Below are 24,366 nucleotides of genomic sequence, written 5' to 3' on the forward strand. Positions count from 1 at the left end.
TAGATCTAGCCAAATTTTAGCCATTTTGGTTAGATTCGGCTAGCTTCTAACTATGGTCGGAATCCGATAATATTCTGGTCAGTTTCGGCCGGAATCTGGTCCGTCGGCATCCGGCGACGATGGTTGGATGTCGCCGGATTTAGGCGCTAGCAAGATTCCGGCGACCGGATGTTGCCAGACTCTTGCGTCGGCTGGATTTCGACGATTGACAATTGCTGAATTCCGACAATCGGATACAAAAATAAAATAAGCTTTTACAATCAAACTGAAAAATGATTTCCGTTGACCATTATTTTTGCCCTTACCAAACACCGTAAAATGCCGAAATCATTTTACGCCGAAACAAATGAAGCATAAAAAGAAAATCACTGCATTTTTATTTTGTTACTTCTAATATTGTTATAAATCAATGTTCAATAGCTCGCAACCCGATTGGAGTCGGGAGTATTGCTCGGGATTTTCAAGGTCAGGTAGTGGCAGGCCCCAATCTCGCGCTTCATGTTCATATAGATCTACTTGTTCCAAAGGCATGGGCTACTCTAGGTGCTGTTCTCCTCACCAAAGAATCAAGTTTGCTTGACATTATATTGGAATGAGATGCACTATGGGTAATAATTGAGATCAATTCGGTCATTCATTCTTCGAGCAAAATTAGACATTTTACGGATGATATTATCAGAATTGCACTCTTTTAAATCATTTCATGTACTTCATGTGAAAATGGAGGCAAATTTTATTGCCCATATTTTAGTAAAGGCAACTGTATTTCATGTCAGGGACTCAATATGGTTGGAGGAAACTCTACATTTCTTTTTCTGTCATTGTTTTGAGGAGTCTTTGTGCACCTAATTTTTTTGACATTTGGGTCTCATATTTATAATGAACAGTTATTCCTTTAAAAAAAAAAAAAAAACCCCATTGTTCTTTCCCTTTTTTTCTCATAATTTTTGTTGGAGCATTTATATTTGCATATTTCTAACTCATTACGTCATCATTCCAACAAACCTTTCCTCTAAATCAGTTTCTTTATGTCAGTATATTAAGTTAATATTTGTTTTATAATATTTAATTTTCACGTATATTTTTAATATAATTAACATAATATGTGATATATGTTATTATGTTATTCACACTAAAAATGTTATAGAGACCAATATTAATTTAATAAATTGAATTAAAATAATTTTTTTCCAGCAATCTCAGCCATTTTAGCATAATTGCATCCCTGATAAGTTTGGGGCTTTAAAAATCTGCCCCCAAATTTTACAAATTTATTCTAATTTATCCCCTAAAATTATATCTATTTTTTGATTCCATAACTCCGAATCGCGAATTTGCTCTCTCTCTCTCTCTCTCTCTCTCTCTCTCTCCATATTTGACATAGATTGATTAATTATAAAGAACCTTTACTTGTCTCTCTAATCCAACAAACCCCCCTCTGTCTGTCTCTCTCTATCGCCTAGGGTTTGGACGAAAAGTTCTAGTGGAGAGCTTACTACAATTGTAGGGTTTTCGTTGTTCCATGAGACAAAAGAAGAAGCCATCCCGGTCGTTTATGATCGTGGAAGCCCTCAATTTCTGCGCCGGACCGAAATTAGCTTCTTCCGGCTAACTTCGCGAGCGGGTTGGATCGTCCTTTCGGCGGCAATTCGGTCGTCGATTGCATTTTCCTGCTCAGGTTCGTTGCTCTGCTTGATTTTCACCCTCGGCGATTTTTTTGTGCTTGAATTTCGTTGTCTAGGGTTGTAGCCGCGTGTCGTTCTGAGTTTGTGTGCCGTTTGGGGGCTGAGAATATGCGAGAAAGTAAAGAGGGAGTGAGATTTTGAATCGTTTGTCAAAGGAAGAATATTATAACTACGTGACTTAATTAAGCTTTGTCTGCTTCCTGAGCAATCAAGGGTTAGCGTTACTTTTTTGCCTGGGATTTAGTTTTACTTAATTGTTTTTTACGTGCTTGATTAAATGCCAGTTCTGTAAGTAGTCATTTCTTGGTGCTTTAGTTGAACTGAGATGGCTACTACAAAGATTCCTTAAGAGATTGTTTTATTGTTTGGTTTTGGACATGTTTGGTAGTTTCCGTACTGGGGCATTTTGGCTTAATCAAACTACAACGACAATGATGCAGGGAGAAAACTTCATTATTACTGACAAAGTGGGAGGCTTATAGCCACTTGGGACTTTACAGTGGCGAATGTTGTTTGGTGGATGTTGAATGATTGTTGCCATGGATTTAAATGCCTCACCAGTCCCTGAGGAAGATGAAGACACATTTGAGCAGCATATAGAAGAAGACAGTGCGCCAGAAGAACGTATAGAGTCTGGAGCTGATATAGCCCGCCGGGTACTTCTCTTTTCTCTCTCTTGACAAACCTTCCCCTTTTCCCTAGAAGAATGTGTTTGTTGCGATGCATGATAATTGTAATTTTCTCTCTTTACTTATTCTAGCAATTGATCTCAATCTGCCAATCTGTGAAGATAGTTTGGTCATCCCATGTGTATGAAGTCATTTCAGAGCTTTGAAATGAGCCATTTTTCATTGGGGGCCCATGTTATTTCTATTTACTTTGCTAGAATTTACTTACTGCTATTGCTTGTGCCATTGGAAGTGGCTAGGAGGCTTGTTTGGTCCATGGTGTTCGTTGCATTATACTTTTTGCATGTTTGCTAATAATATCGTCCTTTAGACATGTTCTGGTAAAGATACTTTTCTCAAGAATGTAAAAGGTTCTGCTGGCTACCATTTCATTGATTTAGGACTTTGACTACACCATTGTGATTTTTGGATGAGCTGGAGTTAGGGTGAGCTTCAGTTAATGAGCCTTGTCAACAACTCTCGTTCTAATTACTTAGCAAAAGAAAAAATCGCCTTCTGTTTTTTATTTTTTTATAGAATATTGATCTATCTATCTAGCTATTTGTTTGTCTATCCGTCTGTCCGTCCATGCATCCATTGAGATGGATATATTTACATTTGTAATAATACGTAGATGCATTTTAATAGAGTAGAATAGTAGATGAGCAGAATGCTTGGGCTCTGTTATTGAAGATTGATATTCTTGCTTTCTATTGGTTTTTGCAAACCATGAAATAAACGCCTTGAAATTATTAGATACAGTGGCTGGACCACATATGGTTAAGTTGAAATCAGCATGGTTACCTGCTTCATGAGAATGGATAAAGATCCTTTTAGTTTCTTGGCACCTGTACATGGGGACTTAAATAGTTTCTAGTGCATTTACAATTATTATTATTATTTTTTATTGTTTGAACTTTATTTTCGCATGAAGTTGGATGCCTTAACTCCTGGTTTAAGTGGTAAGATTATAGTCCTGTTCTCCCTCTCCCTCTCTCCTCCTCACACGCGCAAACATACTCAGATAAGAATGAAGCGTTGCGTGTTGTGGTACTTTTGTAATTATACTTGGTATTTGTATGTTTTCGTGTGCATGCGATTCATGTATGATAGCTGATCTTCTGTGCTTCTTATGTTAGGAGCGTGATGAAAGACGTAAGCGATTGAAAAGAGAACGCCCAGATGACAGACCAATGCACATATCTCAACCGCCCGTATATGATCAATTGTTTCAAACAAAAAACACCAAGTTTTATGATAAAAGCAGGCTTCCCCCGGGTAATTTTTTGTTTTTGTTTTTGCCTTTTTAGTTGATTCAATCCAAGATTTCCTATGAAATTGTAATAAGATCATCCATGGATCACAAAAATCGTGGTATCTAATGAATGAGTAATCATGGAGTTGGTTATTATTATAATAATGCAATTCTACTTTTGAGTTTCATGGAATCATTTTGTGAGTCATATAATCTTTTAACTCTTGGGCATTAGTGTTTCCAAGCAATTTACATTCTATCTCTGAATTGGTTGTTATTGTACCAAATCTTAAAATATCATTTATTTATTTTTGATAAGTAGAGAATTTTATAAAAAGCGTAAAAGGCGCCCCTAAGCATACATGAAGTATACTAAGAGGAAACCAAAACAGGAGAGCAAGAGGAGAGAGGAAAAACACCCGAAAAACCCAAAAACATAAGGAAACCCAAAGACCCCTACAAAACCAGCCCACAAAATCCAGAGACTAAAACATTACAACAGAGGCCCTCTTGCCTTGCCCCGGCTAGAACCAAAACCCCTAGCATCATAATTAATAGTGCACTCTAGGTTCTTCACTTCACGACACCCTTTAAACTTAGGAGTGGGGACTGGAGCTGCTAGACGATGCTCCGCATCAATTAGAGCCATGAAGTCTAAAAAGGCCTTCTCATTCCCCTCGTGAGAAACCCCCAAAGTTTGAAAACAGAGGCTAAGATCAATAGCTGTCCCGGGAGAACCACCAAGCTTATCAAGACCACCTCCCCGCGAAGAATCATCAACAAAAGCTGCCCCGGAAGACTCGCCCATTTCTGAAGGAGAAGGAGCTGTGCCCTTTGGGAGAAGAAAGCCACGCCGAAGGAAAGGCTGACAACCCTCGTCAAGAGCAGGAGTAGACATTAACCCATCCTTTGATGGTTCAAATAATTGCTTGGTAGCATCCCCAAATGACGGCAAGGAAGGAGCTTTGGGAACACCGAAAGTCTCAAGAGCCTCCTCAAGCAGAAGCTTATCCATTTTGCCAACCTTATTCTTCCGGGAGTATTTAAGCACAGGAAGAGAAAAACGCAGCCTTTCACCAAGGGCTGCCGCTTCTGATAAGCAAACGCCGGGGGCTGGACCAAACCCATCTAGAGCCGGAGAAGGAGCCGGCAAATCGCAATAAACCTTAGACGAAGACGGCAACAGAGGATCCTCACCTAGGGCGAATCTCACCAAGGACGCCGAAGACAGCTTAGCTGCAGAAAGCGTCGGGCTGCAACCCACGTCTGACTGCTCCGGAGCAGCGGCAATCACTGGTTTCGAGGGAGCTGGGTCTATTGTAGGAAACAAAGAATTGGTTATTGATGCTTGTCAGTGTTTCTTTTAGATTGTATCTATATGCATAAAAAAAAAACGTATTAGATTGCATCTATGTTACTGTATTAGGCCAAAAGTTGATGAATTTAATTTACCCTTATTTATAGAGGCTCTCTAATAGTATGATGTGGTGTCAAAGAGACATATTTATGTACATCGACCAAACTTGAACCTCAATTGAAAACAAGAATCCCAGTATTCATGACATATGGGCTCAAGGTTCAAGATCTTTTTTTTTTTTTTTTTTTTTTAGATGAAGCAAAGGGAGGATCAATGCTATTTGCTACTAAAACTGCTAAAATGCAATTTTGTTACTGCATTGTGACATTGAGTTAAACTTAGTAGCTAGATATCCATTATAGCTCAAATGCCATTTATTAATTGGTTGGATAAAAGTTATCCATAAACTCTCTCTCTCTCTTTCTCGCACGCGCGCAAACTCGTTCTAAAATCTTTCTTTGGTCTGTCTTGTTTTAAGGCATCGGTTTGTCTTACGTTTCTTTGATCCATTCATTTGGTCTATGTGATGAAACAAAAGCTTTCGAGCTTTCAGTAGAAGAGGGGTCTCTTCAGCGGTGTGCGTGTGCAATATTAGCGAGAGTGGCTGTTGGCCAATGTGGTGGAATTGGCTTATGGGGAGAGCCTGAAGGAGTTTGTAAGGTCATCAAGGGTTGGTAGTAAAAAGTGTATATCATGCAAAGGTGCTCAAACAGTCATGGACGGTACTTGGTGTTGGCGGAATATGGTGGTGGTGGGCGGAGAGGCTTATCTCCATCTCGAAGGGCTGAGAGAGAAGTGGGTGGAGCAGCTAGGGTGAAAATGCGATGCGGATGCAGTTATTAAGAGCACTCGCATCATGCGATTACTATCATTCGTGCGGTTATTATCTGCTATCTGCTATCTGTATATGAGGTAATGAGCGTTTTGGACTACTATTTAAGTCTATATGCAAGATTAAATAATGTGGTAATTACTATATACAAGCTTAAATAAATTAAGATTTCACTTGTTACACAATTCACGAGTATCAGCCATAGAGGGTCATTGTCTCATAGAGTAATCAGGATTTGGATTACTCAAAGAAAAGAAAAAAAGTAAATGTAGTGAGGTATGACTTTGAGATGATAGTGAAAAAAGTCTAAAATAACCTAAAGGTCATAAACTTACTAAATTAAAAACTATAGTGTTTTAGTGAATTTAATTAAATATATGTAATATATATTATAAAGAAAGGGAATGCAGATTCGGTTATTAACCGCATCTGCTTACCCTAAAACCACTATCCGCATATGCAGATAGCAGATAGGTGCGGATGCATGCGGTTATTATCTGCCCACGTTTTTACCCCTAGGAGCAGCTGTGTTGTCGAGTTGAGAAAGGTGGTAGCTTTTCTTGAGTTGTATTTTGGCGATGAGAGCAGGGCTTTGAATACTTGGAGGTCACACGATGGTTCTTAGTTGAATGGTATGCATGGCACTTCGTCATTGCTAGTTAGCAAGGCTTTGAAGGAGGTTGATGGACAAAAGTTGTACATAGAGGCTAAGTTAGGGGTGGGGTAGACAACAGAAATTGCTTCTGCAGTCAGGGGTAAAGTGGGTCTTTTAGATGGAGTGTTGAGGGGAAGGGATGGCTATGGCATGGGAGAGGTGGGGGCATCACCTAGAATTCCTAGGTGTGAAGCCAGCGTTGCATTCCGAGTTCACAGCTTGGAGAGCCTAAGGGTTTGAAGCCCATGGTTAAAGGGAAAGTTTAGTCTAATTCATATATGGGCTTGGGTGCTCTCTCAATTCAAAGATTAGTTTTGGAGACCCAACCTGCTAATATGCGTGACAGGGGGCCATGCCCGAGTCGAGTTGTCTCAAGCCCTTGCTTGAAGTGTCGGTTGCTAGTCGTCGGGTCTAGCTATAAGGGAAGATGGGGTGGAAGAGGTTTTTCCCTTCCCTTTGGATGGTTCCTCCGTCATTCCAGCTATTGGCAAGGGTGGTAATTCTAGGTTGACTGGTTTGATTCAATCTCAGAAGTGGCCGGTAGGCTTTGGTTCGTCTTTAGAGATGATGGCGTGGGATTAGGAAATGATTTATGGGATGAAGAGGATGGAGATTTCCCTTAAACCCCCCCCCCCCCCCCAAAAAAAAAAAAAAAAAAAAAAAACCATGCCCTTAGATTGGGCTTGGGGTTGTGATAAGGATGTTTGTCTTGTGGTGGGGGTTTCGAATAAGGGGTTTGAGGAAACGGCTTTGGCGCTCCTGACAGCCATTGAAGAGGATCTTCATTGGGAGGTAAAGGGTGCGTGTCCTAAGACTAGAGGTAGTGTGTCCTCTAGTTGTGGGAAATGCAAGGCTCACGTGCTGTAGCGTTAAGTGGTTCGTTGAGGTTTTGGGTCAGAGGGCTTTTGGTGTTTTGTGGGTTTCGGGTTAGTGTGCTTGTCGGGTTGTGGTTTTTGTTGTTTTATTTGGATTTTTGGTAGACGTTTCCTATGTATATTGTTTGTGTGTTTAGGGGCGCCTTACGCGTTTTAATAAAATTTCCATTACTTATAAAAAAAAGGTTGAATTTACTTATAAAAAAAAGTCATTGATTTTTCAGATTAAGAAAAAAATTAATTTGTTGGTTATCTAAGATGCTTATTTTGCAGGACCTGGGTTTATAATAGGAATTAAACTCATTTAGTGGTCCCAATTTTTTTTTTTTTTTTTTTCCAAAAGTTGGTTCCCAAATGATGTGTCACAATCCCATGAGATTGTGACACATTTTCCAAAATGATAGATCACACATAAGATTGTGACACATCATTTGGGAACCAACTTTGGAAAAAAAATTTGGGATGTCTAGCATTCCCCTTTATTAATTGGTTGGGATATGTAAGATGTTTAATTTTGCAGGACCTGGGTTTATTTTAGAAATTAAAGTTTTTTAGTGGTACTTGTTAATCCAACTTTCGGCAATGCATTTTGACATGAATGAATTTATTTAGATGCAAAGATAAGGTTAATATTTGATGACTTGAGCATATACCCATTTACATCTGAAGGTTCTAATGTGGAATAAAAAGGAAAGAATTGGCGTGTACGTGGACTAAACTCCACCCATTACTCGAGTGGTTTCATGACATAGATGGGCATGCTTAAGATTTTTTTTGTTTTTGTTTTTTTAAATCTGCAAACATGGTATGAAGTTTGTAATCTGATAACTATAAAATGGTGCTTCTACTCACGGAGAGGTAAAGAACATTTTGATAGGCAGCATGTTTTATATGAGATATGTGGCCATTTTTCATTTAATCATGATCGTGATTGGCAAGGTATATTTATATTGGGTAAAAATGTACGCCATTCTCTTGGGAGCTGGAGCTTACATGTCATTCATATGATTTTGCAAGATCTTCATTGTGGAAATTTGGTCTTATTTGGTCCTTTTCTCTGCTGTATTCCTCCTGACAGACAATCTTGTAGAAGTTACTGGCCTAAGATACTCAAATTACATTTTACTCCCACATAAGGAATAATCTGATTTTTTTTTCTTCTTCTTCTAGTCTTTTTTATCATGCTTTGTCTATTGTAATTTTTCAAACATTTTGTTCTTCATATGCAGGTTGGTTGGACTGCCCTGCATTTGGTCAGGATATATGTGGCATGATTCCTTCCAAGGTTCCACTTAGCGAAGCCTACAATGACTCTGTTGCTCCTGGTAAAAGATACTCATTTAAGCAAGTGATCCATCAGCAGAGAGTTTTAGGGAGAAAAGTACATCCTCTGAACTTTTGAGTTTTTTTTTTGCCTTTCTTTTTTCCCCAAATTTCTTCCTCTATGAATGGTCAAAGGAAATCTCTCTTGATTTAAGAAGAGAAGAATAGTGTCTTTAATGTGGAAATAGCTTTTGAACCAGGAATTTCTAGTTGACTCATCTAATATCTTTCTGCCAAAACATACAAGGTTACATATTACCCGATCCAGATTGTTTTTCTATTTGCAAAAAGATGAGGAAATGAAGCATGCACTTTCCGTTTGTAAAGTTCCATTAAAGAATTAGGTTATACCTGGGTTCGTTGTTTAAGTGATACATAAGTTTGTTCACTTATTTTTCAGCTTGGTTTAGTGATCGATTTGACGAATACTTCTCGTTACTATCCAGCATCGGATTTGAAGAGAGAGGGTATCAAGCATGTTAAGGTATTGGTGGTTTGTGATGCAGTTCTTGTTTCCTAGTCACAGTCTACTGATTGTAATGGTTGAACTCTTTTTTATTTATTTTTATTTTTTACTTTTTAAGTTTTGTTTGCCTAGTTATGCCTTAGCTAATAATATTTATGAATTCTTCTTCTCATTTTTTTTTTCTCAAATTTTATTTTGTGGTCTAGATTCAATGCAAGGGGAGGGATGCTGTCCCTGATAATGCATCTGTAAACAATTTTGTCTCTGAGGTTTGTTTCTTCTTTCACACATGCCTGTCCTTCCTGTATCTGACTGCTGTTTAATTGTTCAATGTATTGTAAGGAGTTCTGTTGGTCTATGTTTTCTATCTTGTTCATGTATGAAGTAATGAGTTGAACTAAAGTTAGCATTTATGTTTCTTGCATAGAGCAGTGATAAAGAACCAAAGATGGTCCTGTGTTATGTTTTCGTGTGGGCATGTGTGCACTATCTTTTCATCTCAAGCCTTTTTTTTTTTCTTTTTCTTTTTCTTTGCTGAATGGTTGATTTTTCCCAACTGGATTATCTGTGGATAATTAGCATGTGCTTTTATCTGGAATTACGAATTTCTCAATTTTGTCTTATTTTAGTTTACAAATTGCTTTTGAGCCTTATGTATTTGCTTTAGCTTTAACTATTTATTCTTTTCAGGTCTTACAATTCCTCTCTCGTCAGAAACCACAATCAAAGAAGTACATTCTTGTCCATTGTACGCATGGGCATAATCGGACAGGATATATGATAGTTAATTATATTATGCGTTCGCATCCAACTTCTGTTACTCAGGTCTGTTGTTTATTGATCTTGTAAGCTGTTGATTGGTTTTTTGAATACACTTTCCTAAATGTGATATTTTTTTTTTGGCTTTGCCTATTGTGCAGGCATTAAAAATGTTTGCTGATGCACGCCCTCCGGGAATCTACAAGCCTGACTATATTGATGCCTTGTATTCATTTTATCATGAAAAAAAGCCTGAGATGGTTGTTTGCCCACAAACTCCAGAGTGGAAAAGGTCCTCAGGTCTTGATCTTAATGGTGAAGCATTGCCGGAGGACGACGACGATGGAGTTTCAACTGCTCCTTTGCAGGTATGCATGGTCTTGAAAAATAGTTTGATTTATAGTTTCTGATACTATTTCCCACTATATGAAAGATATCTCATAACAATGGAAGCTGCTGCTTGATCAATGGTTTTGCATGTTTGTCGTTTTATTGACCGAAATAATTAATTGTTCTACAGAAAAGATTTGCTTTAAGTGGAAAGCAATTTGCATCTGAAAGGGTAAATGATAATTTCAGCTTTCTTGAGAGTTGAGAGGCTTTGACCTATCATTTCTAGAATAAACTGGTTTGCACTTGCAAATGTTGATTGTATCCTAGATGCACGAACTACCTGAGAATTAGATTTGCCTTCTCAAGTTGTTACAAAGCCTAATAGGTAGGTTATTATCTAGCTAGGGTGATACTTTCATGGATTGCAGCCAGGGGTTGATTTCCTTGTCCACCTACTTCTTCCTCTTTGCTACGGATCAGAATTGGCCTCGGATACAATCAAGTGATTTGATAATAGACCAAAGAAAGTTTGTTCGATATCTTTGGTCGGTATTGCAGTTTGATAATGTTTAGGTCACGTTTGGTTTGCGGAATAGACCACTGGAATGGAATGAATATTCCTAAAGGAATAGACTACGTTTTCAAAAAAAAAAAAAAAAACTCATATTATTTTCTATTTTCTCTCAAACCTATGTGAATATTGTGGCTGGTGGGTGTTCGGCCAGCCACATTAGGAGCCAGGGGTGGTCGCACCACCACCGTTGCATTTGAGGGTGGCTTGGCCACCACCGATGGGCTTGGGGGGGTGGCTGCAACCACCCCTGGCAACCAATATTCATGTTCAATTTTTTTTTTTTTGTTTTTTTGAAAACAAAAAAATAATAATATGGATTGTTTTTTTAGTAATTTTGATTCGATTCTAATTAAAGTATTTAAATAGTCATTCCATTCCAATGTTCCATTCCACGAACCAAACGAAGCCTTAGGCCTCGTTTGGTTTGCGGAATGAGTATTCCATTGAGAAAAGGAACAGTTATTCCCAGGAATAAAAGTGGAATGGAATGATTATTCCTAATCTTTAGTTTGGTAACAACACATACACTTTAATTGGAATCCAATCAAAATTACTAAAAAAACCTCACATTATTATTATTTTTTAAAAAAAACTTAAATTATAATTTTTTTTTGAAAAATGATGGGTGGCCGCAACCACCCCCGGAGTGGTCTCCGGGGGTGGCCTGTTCCACCCTCAATTGCTTTGGGGGTGGTGCGACCAGCCCCGGCGCCCTATGTGGCTGGCTGACCATCCCAATGGGTGGTCGGACAGCCACTGTGTAGTCTGTGTGAGGGGTTGGGTTTCGTTTTTTTTTTCTTCTTTCTTTTTTTTTTTTTGAAAAAAAATTGAAAGAAAATAAAAAATAAGGGTGGTTTTTTTTTTTTTTTTTTCCTGGAAATTGTAGTCCATTTCCATTGGAATAGCTATTCTTCTTATTTTTTAGAGGAATTGGTATTCCTCTTTGTAAGGGAATAGTTATTCCAAAGGGAATAGCTATTCTAAGGAATAGACTCCTACCAAACAAAAGAATAACTATTCCATAGGAATAGTCATTCCATTTCAAGGGACTATTCTGCGAATCAAACGATGACTTAGTATTTTTTTTTGGCTCCCTCTACCCACAACATAAGAATGTGATTATTATTGAGTTTCTCTTTCTTGTCTGGTTTTATTGGGGGTGCTTCTCGTCCCATGAATGAGCTAAACAGACATCCAGAAACTAGTGCAGTTAAGTTATATTTTCTTGGTTTTCTTTTTCAGGAGTTACCACTGAAAAAATATGAATGGAAAATTCAGTTATTCGATGTAAAAATTTGTACAAGCAAATTGTTTCAAGTTAGAATGCCTTACTGTTAAAAAACAATGGCTAGAAATCTATTAAAAAAAATGGCTAGAAATTTGATGCTAGGTTCATATTCATGACTATAGTTATTTTTTTTTGGGTAAGAAATCTTGTTCTTTGTTGGTAGGCCTGTCTGGAACCTTGTTAGGGTACCCTATTAATGGAGTTTTATCTGAACGGACATATTTGGCAGCTATTTTATTTATTTATTTATAATTCTATAAAACCAGTGGCACGTTGCTTTTTCTTGTCAATTTTTGTATGCTTTTCGTTTGACCTTACATATATGTTTTGTTCTTCAGTTTTAACATGCCTTTATTTGTTTCAGGAGAATCATGAACTAGATGTAGTGATGACCAATGATGATATACTAGGAGATGAGATACCTAGGGACCAACAAGATGCACTGCGGCAATTCTGCTATCAAACACTTAAGTTGGGTGGTGGGGTAGGTTCTTTAAATAACTCTCTTCAACTTTTAATGTTTGTGGTTTTTACTTTTTGTATATAGAATAGAGGAGCCTTATATTTGGAGACTGGATGCTTTCATTGTTTCTCTAGTTTTAATTGTAACCTTTCTTACATAATTTGCTTTGCAACTCCCTGAGTATTTATGTTTCTAGAGCTGGCTGTTCTTCTAATATCTCTTTTTAATCATTTAGACATCTCTTACGTACATTGTGGTTGCTATGTGGTTGCGATGTCCGTTGCTACTTCATTTGTGTTTGCTTGAGCTTCTTCCAGTACAATTGTTTGATGCTGTTTCCTTTCAGATCGTTAAGACATTTCCTGCATACTTGCTACGTCATCATGTTGTGTTTTGCCTATTTCATTTACTTGTTATGGTTCATAGTTTTTCTGAGTTGTTATTTTTTTTCCTAAGTTGGTTCATGGTTGTTCTGACTGATTTTTATTTTAATTTCAGGCAAGAGGAAACTCGCAATTTCCAGGGTCTCACCCAGTTTCTCTTAACAGGTTCGATTTATCTGAATCTTTATTGAAAGTTATTTTCCTGTGGTTCTTTTCTGTTTTATCAATTAAGCAACTAAAAGTGTGACTGGCTGTGCCTCAACCAACTGGTATGCTTCATTTGTCCAGCAATCATACTACCCACATTTGTGTAGTAGGCAAAAGTTTTCTTGGAAATCATGTCTGTTGTTATTGTTCTTTCTGTTATGCATTTAGTATGCAAGAGTATTGATATATGAAGGAGAAAACTTAGTAGTAATTGCAATATTGTCAAAATTGATAATTGACAAAGGTAGTTCTTATCATGGTTACATTGGTTGCTCGTTATTACTTTAGAAAACAGATTTTCTTTTTTATTTTTTTTAAATTTTTTTTTATGAATAATAATTTGTTAATAGAAAAAGGCAAAGATCTTGTACATTCTTCTGTATAAAACAGATGATTTATGCTCTTCCATTTTTTTTTCAATTTTTGTAATATCGCATGAGGTAGGCGATTGAACTTGGAGCTTGTATATTTTATATAGAAATTTAGTTGTTAAATCACAGTTGTCTCAAAAGCTTAAGTACATAAAAAATTGTGAATTTAATCATTTAGTTAAAATATTCTAGAACTTCCCTTCACATGTGAGACTGAACAACACGTAGAATATATTTTTTTTATTCATAATAATTTATTAAAAGAAAAAAGGCAAAGCCCTCGTACACAAAAAGTGTACAAGAGAAAGAGACAACCACCCGTCCACCCTAAAGGCGTCTAAAATCTAAAAAGTTAATGCGATCTAAAAGATTTGAAGAGGAGAAATTAAGAACATAGATTACAACCCACTCTAAGAGATATTTCAAAAAAAGAAGATTTGAAATAGAGTATGTTGGACTCATAGTCCTGAAAGAGGCATTGATTCCTTTCTCTAATTGCTCCACACTAAGAACGTAGAAATAACTTTCAAGATATCCTCTTTGGAATGTCCCCACTCTTGAATCTTCCGACAATGAAGCATCTCTAGGATGTTGCTAGGCATTACCCACGGAATTCCGAATAAGTTGAGAACAAAGTGCCAAAGGTAACTAGTGTACTCCATTGGAGGAGGTGATTTAGAGTCTCCTCATTCTTTTTCATAGGCAACACCAATTTGCAAGAGTAAATCCATGCCTTCTAAGATTGTCATCCTTGAGGATTCTACCTAAAGTTGTCGTCCATGTAAAGAAAGCAATGTGGGGTAGGGCCTAACCTTCCAAACGCTTTTCCTGGGGAACAAACAAGGCCCTCCAGCCTGTGAAGTATTATAATAGTTCTTCACTTCAAAGTCGTGATTGCTAGTTGGGTCCTAACAATCTATCTACTTCCTTGAGATGGGGTGCGAGGAGTATAACAGATTGAGGAAATAGTGAAAAGATTCCAACTCCCAATCTTGGACTACTCTAGTGAAGCTCAGATTCCAATGAATCTAAGTGCAATAGGAATCCAAGTAATTTGACACCAAGGACTCTTTGCTGCGAGCTATCGAATAAAGTAATGGGAATGCAGACTTGAGAGCAGCTTCTATGCACCAAATATCATGCCAAAAACTAATGTAAGATCCGTCCCCATCCTTGAAAGAGACAAAGTTGGAAAAATTCCCCCAGCCATTCCTAATATTTCTCCATAGGCACACCTCATAGGGCCCTCGAGCTTCCTTTGAATACCAACCCCCTCTTTGGACCCCATACTTTTCAACAATCACCTGCCTCCATATAGAAGTCTCCTCTTGCATGAATCTCCAAAGCTATTTACCAATCAAAGCTTTATTGAACATGAGATTTTTAATTCCCAACCCTCTCGAAACTGAAGAGCAAATAGTCGTCCATATCACTAGATGAAACTTAGGCTCTCCGGCTAGTCCATCCTAAAAAACATCTCTTTGAAGATGCTCCAATCTCCTAACTATTCTAGCTGGGGAAGGAAAAAGGGTCAAGGTACGTAGGTAAACTGGAGTGCGTACTCTTAATTGGAGTTAGGTGACCACCCTGAGAGAAGTAAATCTTCTTCCAACTAGCCAATCTTTTTCCATTTTCTCAACTTCCCCGTCCCAAATAGATTTTGACTTAAAAGTACCAAATGAAAGTCCCAAATATTTTAAGCGTGAGACTTTTTATTCTTATGCACGACTAGTAAGCTTTGCCTATTTGATTCATTTGTGGTTTCGTTTCTTCTCCGCTTCCCCTCGCTTATTCCCCTCTCTCTTCCACAGCCTCCTGTTTTGTGTTTTCGGGGTCGAGTTTTGGTTTGCTGGTTTTGTGGGTCGCGCTTCACGTAGGGGAGTCAGTCGGTGTGTTCTCTGGTTGGGTGTTTGTCTCTTTCGGTGATGTAATTCTTTTAGTTTGGCTGTCTAAATTCCGGGTGTGTCGAGAGATGGACAAGAGATTCACAGTGGAGTCAAAGTCTTTTGCCTTCTCGGCTCTAGATGGGGCGTCGATGCTAAGGGTGGAGGAGAAGAGAAATTTTTTTTTGGGTGTGGTCGTCTTGAGTCCTCAGTGTTTCGAGTGGCTTGCGTCGACGCTGGAAGTGCTGTTGGGTCTCCCAGATGAGCAAGATTTTGTCAAGTCTTTCCGTGAAGGTTCGAAAATTCTGATTGCTCAGAGAGTTGGGAACAAAGCTGGGCGTTTCTTAGAGGCGGCATCTTTTGGGATGGGCGGTCGGAAAGGGTCCATATTTATTCCTGAGGGCCATAGAGGGTGGGGATGGCACAAATTTTTCGGCGAGTGGAGAAATGTTGTAGATTATTTCTCTGACTCGGTGGGTTGTGGGCTTGGTTCATCGTCTACATCAGAGATGAAGGGAAGTTAGAAAGGCTGAGAGTGGGTTTGGCTCCGAAGTGGACGGGGCTTTCTTTTGCAGAGGTGGTGAGGTCGGATCCGGTCAACGTTGCGAAGGCGTTACCCAACGTGAGGGGTTGTCATTCCAGGTCAAAGATTTCGCCGGTGGAGCCGTTTATTCTAGATGTTCTTCCGTCGGTGAGGCTTGCAGAGGAGGAATCGGGGTCGGCGGTGGATTGCTTATCTCTGGAGTCTCCTCCGCTCGAGCTGCTGGACAAGGACACAGACTGACACAAACATGTGCGTCCGCTGGTTAAGAAGCTATTCTCACCTTTGAATTCGAAATTTCGAGATTGTGCACGTGGCGCAAGCTAGGCTCCGGTTTCGACTTGGCCTTGGGCTAGGCTGTAAGGAAAGTTTTGGGCCGGTTTGTCAGGTCTGGCCTGGGTAGTAAATGTTTAGGTTTTAGCTTGACCCGACTCTTGCAGAAACCAAGAGATTCTTCTGGGTTGCTTCTGGTTCAGCCTCCTAATGGGGGTTTGGAGGCTGTTTTGTTGGGTCCAGTGTCGTTGGCTTTGTTGGAGTAGCCTCTTCAGCCGGACCCACAAAACACGCCGATACTAGGGTCGCCGACACTGAAGGTTCTTTCTCCGGTGGCCCTGGCTCCTACTCTAGTTTCTGGTGTTTCTGCCGCTTCTTCTTCCGTAGGCTATACTAGTCCGGCAATCGTGCCAGGTGTTAGTTCTATGGTGAGCCCTCAAGTTTTGCACGAGGTGGGCTCGCCGGAAGGGAGGGTTTTCCCATCCTTTTCCTTGGAAGAACCCACATCAAAGTCTCTGATTCAATACAAGCGTAAAGGGAGGAAGTCGAAGTCAGCGGTGGGTCAAGGAGAACACGAAGATGTGGGTTTTCTCAAACGGGGGTTTCTAAAGCTGAGCTCGTCCTCTCATCCGCAGGCAGATCGTGGGTTCTCAGGCGGGGGTTGTTCTAGTCCTAGTCGAGCTCGTTCTCTTAATTCTGTGGAGTGGTCTTTGTTTTGCTCTTCGATGGGGATCGAGAAGGGGCAAGAGGATAATACTATGGCTTACCTCTCTGCCCTGGATGAGGAACATAGGCGGTGGGATAAGATTGAGGATTGTGAGTTTTAGGGGCATAGGGTTGGGTTGTTTTGTGGGTTGTTTCTTGTTGGGTCGGTGGTGAGGCTTTTGCTTCTTGTATACTCCGTGTATACTAGGTGCGCCTTATGCTGTTATTTTAATAATATTGCACTTATATAAAAAAAAAAAAAATTAAGCGCAGAGGAGAGACTAGAGCTAAGAGCATCGGCCAGCTCTTCCTGGTGCCGTACCTTTGCGTCTAATTCAGATTTCCGAAGATTGATTTTGAAGCCCGAAATAGCCTCAAAACCCAGAAGAATGTTATATAGAATTGGTCGTGATTTGCATCACACATAATAAGCGTATCATTTGCAAAAATAAGGTGGGATATTTCCAAGGTGTAGCATTTTGGATCTCCCTGGAATTCTGATAAATAACCCCAACCATAGCTCTAGAGAGCATTCTATTGAGAGCCTCCATGACAATCACAAAGAGGAGAGGTGAGAGAGGGTCCCCTTGACAAAGGGCAAAGGCCATGGGAGCTACCAAAGAAACCTTGTGGACTATCATTTATCAAGGTAGAGAAGCAGGGCCATGGAGATACAAGTAGATATCCATTACCTCCATTTAGTATCAAAACCAAGATGCCCCAAGAGAGAGAAGAGGAATTCCTTGTTGACATGGTTGGAAGCTTTTTTCAAGTCTAGCTTGCAAATAACTCTAGGAATTCCTGACTTCAACCTGCTGTCCAGATACTCATTAGCTATAAGAATTGAATCTAGAATTTGTCTTCCCCCTATAAAGGCATTCTGACTGTTTGATATTACACTTATCAAAAAAAAAAAAAACTGTTTGATATGAGCGATCTCAACACTTGTTTCATTCTAATAGCTATGACTTAAGCCAAAATTTTATAAACACTCCCCAGTAGGTGCAATGTGCCACAAGTATGAAACACATGTTTTTTTATCAGTATGCGATAAAAAAAATAGTTGTTGGTCAAATTAATAAACCCCAATATGCGTATGAAGCGCTGAGTCCTATTTAGTCAACTTATTTGACCATAGACTCCTTGTGGCATGACAATTGAAATCATGTGGCACTCATCTCTATTGGATATTACAACTTACAAGTGCTCTACACGTTCAAATTTCCAAAATTTATGAAATTGGAAATCACAATAAACAGCAGTGTCTCCCGTTTTCCATGGCTGCCATCACTTTGCTTCACTTTGGGACAGTGGTCAATTTTTAAAAGCGGTCGACTCAGACACTCTAATTGAACACATGATGCGGTGCATGTAACTCTGTCTCTGTAATATTGTCTTTAGCATTAAAGTGAATATGGCACCAGAAACCACATTTTTACAGGTAAAAAAATCTGTTAAAATATAATTGTAGTCCTGTTCTTCTTACGCAACATTGATATACAGAACAGCAAGGCAATTTTATTGCAGTTGATTATGGAAGTTATTTTCTGTTCAGTTTTCCTCTTGACTCTTATCATCTGTAAGATTTTTTTTTTTTTTTTTTTTATATAAGCTATCATCTGTAAGATTTGAGTACCTTTTTTGTGGCATGCAGGGATAATTTGCAACTGTTAAGGCAGCGTTATTATTATGCCACATGGAAAGCTGATGGAACGCGATATATGATGCTAATAACAATAGATGGATGTTACTTGGTTGATAGGGGTTTTAATTTTCGGCGGGTCCAGATGAGATTTCCTTGCAGAAACACAAATGATGTATGCATGAATATATCTTTGTTCTCAGTATTCATGAATATATCTTTGCTTTTGTAATGTTCCTTGTATCGAGTGAATAGATCTTTTTATAGATGATATTTGATCTGACATTTTATTTTTTTATTTTTTTTGGCTTGTAAGGCTTTAGCTGATAAGACTCATCACTTTACATTACTTGATGGGGAGATGATAATTGATACTTTACCGGACTCGCAGAAGCAAGAGAGAAGATACCTAATCTATGATATGATGGCAATTAATTCCGTGTCTGTCATAGAGGTTCGATTTAAAACCTTTGTAAAGAGAATTTTGCTGAATGTATCTCTCCAGCTGGTGCTTATGTTTTTAGTTTATGTCGCAGTAACTCCTTTACTTTAAACAGTAGCTTTTGATATATATATGATATGGTGTTTGCGTAAATCCTCAAGTGAATGACTACTTTGAGACCAAGTTATCTCCCTTTGACATGATTGTTGTGCCCAAATCCGTTTGACATGAGCACAGCTGTATTGGGAAAGAAGTTTAATCTGCTCAAACCTTATCTGGTAACTTCAACCAAAATACATTGATTCCTTGGTTTGTTTGAGTCATGAACAATGTTCAGTCACCCAACCTGTGGCAGTTTTTTTCTCAACCACTTGGTCTGTCATATTGATTTTCCTTTAGTTTCCTATAGATCAATATTCACCATTATAACCTTGGCAATCATGACTTATCTTACACCCTCAAACTATTTCTTGTTTACGCCTTTAGATTGAATTCAAGCACTCATTTGTACTAACAGATTTGTTTTTCTATTTTTTTTCTTTCCGTCATTTGTTCTCAACTGGTGCCAATTTCAGCCAGTCATGGATCTATTTGTTTTTCCTTCTAAATCTTTTACTATAATGCCACTCATGCATTTTTTTTTTCAGTTCTCCATGTGGTTATACTTATTTTTCATTAAAATGTTCTTTTATTGTTTAATCTCCTATAAGAACATAGTTAGTGTTGTAGAAATTGAGTTCCGGATGCACTTTGGCTATTAGCATCCACCATGTCCTCATTTTTATTCTTAATTCTAAAAAACCATATATTCTATTTTTTTTTTTTTTTTTGATAAGTAAAAAACCATATATTCTTAGTGGTGCATAAACTCTTAGATTGGAAAATGCTTTTCCTTAGTTTTGAGTAAGGATTTCTCTCCTTTACTATTCTCGTAACAAACCTGCTACAATTGATAATTTTTTAAGGGATAGTGTAGGAGGTATCTTTTTTTTGATCACTAGAGAAATGATAAGAGGATCATATGAATATGCAAACAATTTTGTGAGATGTACATTAAGATGCGCTCATTAAGACACATTTCATTGTCAAGTTATTTCTTTTTGCCATTAGACTTTGATGTTGGAATCAATAATATTGCTATACGAAAGTGTTTGTTTGTCATTGGGTTAACAGAATTCTCAAAATTGCTGTTGAAGTAGCATACTTGGTAGTGAAACAGCTTACAAACTTTTTTTAGTCCCATCTAGACTTATTGAGCCGTGTAGCCACTTAAGCATTGGCCGAGTTTAAATGGTATGAGTCGATTAAATACTGAGGGACGAGTGGAAATGTGAATGAAGATGTTAGCTTGTTGTTTGTTTGCCATATCATGTCATAGATTTTACTGTCAAATTTCTTGGGTTTTTTTGTTTTAGGTTGCCCAATAAAGGGGAGAATCCTCCCAGTGAATTTATTTCCTTCAACTATTGCGTTGTTTTAGTTGGATTCTCCTTTTGATATTCCAGGATAGGTTCAAACATTCCTTTGGCATATTAGAATGATCCAATCAATATCACCTCAGTGTCCCTAATCCGAAATATTTATTTCATCAAATGTCTGCTTCTTCTGGCTTTGTTTTTTTTTTTTTTGGGGATAATCAACTGGTCAATGGTTGATGATTTAATATTTGATTCAGCGACCTTTCTATGAACGTTGGAAGATGCTTGAGAAGGAAGTGATTGAACCGCGGAATCATGAGCGCCACAATATTTACCAATGTAGGAATCCTTATTATAGATATGACCTTGAGCCATTCAGGGTATGCATTATCTGAGTTACATCCAATTCTATTTTGTTCCGTACCGTCTCCTTTTTGGTGGATTGTTTGTTGAATTGGTTGAATTGTGTTATCAGGTGCGGAGGAAAGACTTTTGGTTGCTCTCTACTGTTACCAAGCTTTTGAAGGAATTCATTCCAAGGCTTTCACATGATGCAGATGGTCTTATTTTTCAGGTGGCTGAGGATCAGAAATGTTAACAAATTATAAAATTCAAATATATTTTGTAAATGTCTGACTTAGTTTAACCTTCCTGCAAATTATACGTTGGATAAAGAACATTATTAAACATGTCTGCATTGCCATAAAGATGACCTTCCATCTACTACTTTATATGTTTTTATTAAATAAGCAGAAGGCCCTGAAAAGACACTACCATGTACGTTGGAAGTATACAGATACACGAATTCTAGAAGGAACTAGCAAGCACCGACTCTGGTGCCTGCCATATTTAATGCTATGTGCATATCCTATCCTATGTCATTTGGGGAGAGAACACCATGGTTTACATAGTCAAGCTGAGTTTTTACCGAAATGGTTACTGATAATCCATTTGTTTGCAGGGTTGGGATGATCCTTATACTCCTCGCACACATGAAGGCCTCTTGAAATGGAAGTACCCTGAGATGAATTCAGTTGACTTTCTATTTGAGGTTGTACTATTATATATACTGTATTAGTTTTAGTTATTGCTTTGGGGAGTGTTTTGGGGAGTGTTGTGTTTTTCGTTTGAAAGAGTGTTTCGATGTGACAAATGTGAGAATTGTCTTTAGAAGTGTATTCTAGTCGGGCCCGCATTTGAGAAAATGTTTTCTATAGAGTACACCCGCTTATTCTGAGAAACCCAAACAGATGTAAAGCCTTGTAAAAATAATTATAATTTTTTTTTTTTTTAAAAAAAAGAGTGGCTGTGTAGCCACCTTTTTTTTTTTTTTTTTTTTTTTTAAATCAAATAATTAGTTAGTTCCTAGTTTTTCAAAAGTTAAGCACTTGTTTTGTGAAAATATTCTTACAATAAGTAAAGAATACAAATTTATTAAAAGTGTTTTGAGATGTTTGTTAATGTATTTGTTTTGAATGACTGGAAAGAGAAAACATAAAACAAATACATTGGCAAACATAGTGTTTCTCTTCTCTCCCCATATCGGCTCCAAGTTCTTACTGATGGCGGGCTTTTAATATGAGCTACTTTTGTGGACAGATAGATGACAATGATCGTCAGCTACTTATTCTGTATGATCGGGGGAAGAGGAAACCGATGGAAGGGAATAATAGGGTTGTATTCAGAGGTCAATACATGTTTCTATTCTTCTCATTACATCATGTACCTGAATTTTCTCTGCTGATAATATGATCCGCACTCATGAATCAATATTAAGTGACTGGTTAATGCTACCTGCCTTTGGAGGGGCTAAGAAGTAACATAGATGCATGCTACTGCTGTGCAAACTTAAAAATGGTTCTGGATTCTTAATATTTTCGATGGCCTGTTTATTTCCATGTAAACTTTGGTTGCTTGCTTACTTAAAATGCTACTGATGCTGGTGTCTGACCTTGTTATGTTACGGACAATGCCAACCTAGAGGATTTTAGAGATACTGTAAAAGATTCACATGTTTGTACCATGTACGCAGCATTGGTGATTTAAACTTTATTGTGTGGCATGCTTTAGTATCTTCTCCAACCTGTTTCCTTTTCTTTTTTCTTTTTCTTTTTTTTTCCCCCTCATAATTTCCCCATTTGTTTGGATGGTGAGGGGTAGGTGATATATTGTTTAGATTATTAATTTTGGCTCTTCAGTTGAGACGAGCGATTTCTAGCACACAGAAAAATAAAAAGAAAGAAGAACAACAAGGGCTACACTTTAACTGGGGTGATTGCATTTTTGTTGCTGCATCTATTTTCATAGTATTTGGATATTGTAGATATTTAATCATCTTAAAAGAGTTGTCACAATTTAAGGTATTTTTAAGCTGGTTATAATTAACTGACAGGCATGTTGTTGTATATGCTTATGTTTTCAGTTTAATTTCTTTATAGTTTTCTCATTCTTTTTGATAGGTAAATAACGAAATAGCATTAAAAGCGTAAAGGCGCCCCAAAGCATACACGGAGTATACAAAAAGGACACCAAAACAAAAGAAAAAACAGAGAGCAAAGAAAGAAACCCCGAACAAACCCAAGAAAAACTACACTAAATCCCCAATCTCTTGCCTCTAAACCTGCTAGATCCCACACCCCTAGCATCGAAATTGATCGAGCATTCTAAATTCTTGACCTCTCTATTCATTTTTTTCTTAGGAGTAGATCCCACACCCCTAGTTTTCTCATTCTTATATAAATATAGGTAATATATTGTCTTGATTCTGATTTCTCACCAAGGTCAAAAACTTGCAGATGGTTCAGACCCCTCTTTATATTCTGGAAAAATTATCGAGTGTTCGTGGGATTCAGAAGAAGAGGTATGGGCCTGTATGCGGATCAGAACAGATAAATCAACTCCGAATGATTGGAATACTTACAGGAAGGTCGTCCTCATCACTGAATTTTATATAATTTGTTACACATCATTTGGAGCCAAATGCACTTAATGAAGCTGCTTGCTGCTTTTAAAAACCAGGTGATGCGGAGCATAAAAGACAATATCACCGAGGAAGTATTGTTGAACGAGATTTATGAGATCATACGTCTGCCCATGTATGCTGATAGGATACGGAACGATAGCAAAGCCCACCAGCATTCAAATTCAGCGAGACGGAAGGTGATGGTTGGAGGGATGAGCAATTGATGTCCATAATACCTTGGAGGTCTTCTAGTAATAGGAGAAACAGATACTGAAGTATATCTCTGACACTTGCTTCCACGGAGTCATTGCAAGTTCAGTATACTGGAGCTTGGCGATGTATTGGGCATTGCCAGATGGGTCACTTAGATATTGTGTAATTAGCTACCCTCCACTATAATCTTGTAACCTGTGCTGTGCTGGTGAGTTGTATGATTCAGGCTGAATGATTTCTCTCAGTTAGTTGTCCAGATCAAGAGAGTTAGTTAGGATTAGGGTCGCCATGTATATTAATTCTTTTCTTTTTCCTGTTACATGTAGTGAATTCTAAGTTTTCTACAAGGTAGCAATTTTTCAGAACCAATGGTCTTTTTATTTTCGTGGAGAAAAGGAAGAAATCAATATTTGTGAATCACTTTGGGCAGCTGTACTGTAATGAGTGCCCCTTTCTCCTCACTGATGTCTTTTTTTAAGCCGTCTTATCATTTAGCACCATTTTCTCATAGCTTACTCCATTTAGTCCAGGATTCTGCCTCTTCTGCGATGTTATATAACTTATACTGAAAGATGTTGAGCTCGATGTTTACATTACATTTCTAGCATGCTTACCGGGTCTATAAAAGCTGAGTTTGACAGTACATTTAGACTACCCATCTCTGCTGTGTCCAGAGTAGTGTTAAAGAGGGTAATGGTTGATTGTAGGCACAAGATTTGGTGAGCATAAATGGATTTCGGTTTCACAGATATTGAACCCCTAGAGCCTAGAGGCCTGGGTTTGATGTGTGAGT

General features: G+C 38.1%; 1 protein-coding gene across 4 annotated transcripts; it reads left to right on the forward strand.

Annotated features, from left to right (window-relative positions):
- The first annotated feature begins 1,373 nt into the window (after positions 1-1,373).
- Positions 1,374-23,993, forward strand: LOC133872513 (uncharacterized). Of its 4 annotated transcripts, none has more exons than XM_062310035.1 (18): positions 1,379-1,678; positions 2,126-2,341; positions 3,493-3,631; positions 8,557-8,708; positions 9,051-9,134; positions 9,323-9,385; positions 9,807-9,941; positions 10,037-10,243; positions 12,435-12,554; positions 13,032-13,081; positions 18,551-18,713; positions 18,855-18,992; positions 20,656-20,778; positions 20,874-20,972; positions 21,360-21,449; positions 22,002-22,085; positions 23,194-23,324; positions 23,417-23,556. In XM_062310035.1, exons 2-18 carry the CDS (start codon positions 2,213-2,215, stop codon positions 23,418-23,420), a joined length of 1,911 nt encoding a protein of 636 aa, XP_062166019.1. In that variant the 5' UTR covers positions 1,379-1,678; positions 2,126-2,212; the 3' UTR covers positions 23,421-23,556. The 4 variants fall into 4 exon arrangements, 2 of the variants coding, with proteins under 2 accessions (XP_062166019.1, XP_062166018.1); XM_062310034.1 differs by having other exon boundaries at positions 1,383-1,678; positions 21,998-22,085; positions 23,417-23,993; XR_009901048.1 differs by lacking the exons at positions 23,194-23,324; positions 23,417-23,556 and having other exon boundaries at positions 1,374-1,678; positions 20,656-20,737; positions 21,998-22,043.
- Positions 23,994-24,366: the final 373 nt, after the last annotated feature.

The sequence above is a fragment of the Alnus glutinosa genome, chromosome 7 (genome assembly GCF_958979055.1).
Source record: "Alnus glutinosa chromosome 7, dhAlnGlut1.1, whole genome shotgun sequence".
Classification (NCBI taxonomy): domain Eukaryota; kingdom Viridiplantae; phylum Streptophyta; class Magnoliopsida; order Fagales; family Betulaceae; genus Alnus; species Alnus glutinosa.

Excerpts from the sequence above, each read along its gene's own strand:
- LOC133872513 (XM_062310034.1), top strand. The coding sequence starts at position 2,213 with ATGATTGTTGCCATGGATTTAAATGCCTCACCAGTCCCTGAGGAAGAT. Across the intron at positions 20,973-21,359 it reads CAGATGGTCTTATTTTTCAG|GGTTGGGATGATCCTTATAC; the intron begins GTGGCTGAGGAT and ends ATTTGTTTGCAG. Across the intron at positions 23,325-23,416 it reads ATTGGAATACTTACAGGAAG|GTGATGCGGAGCATAAAAGA; the intron begins GTCGTCCTCATC and ends TTTAAAAACCAG.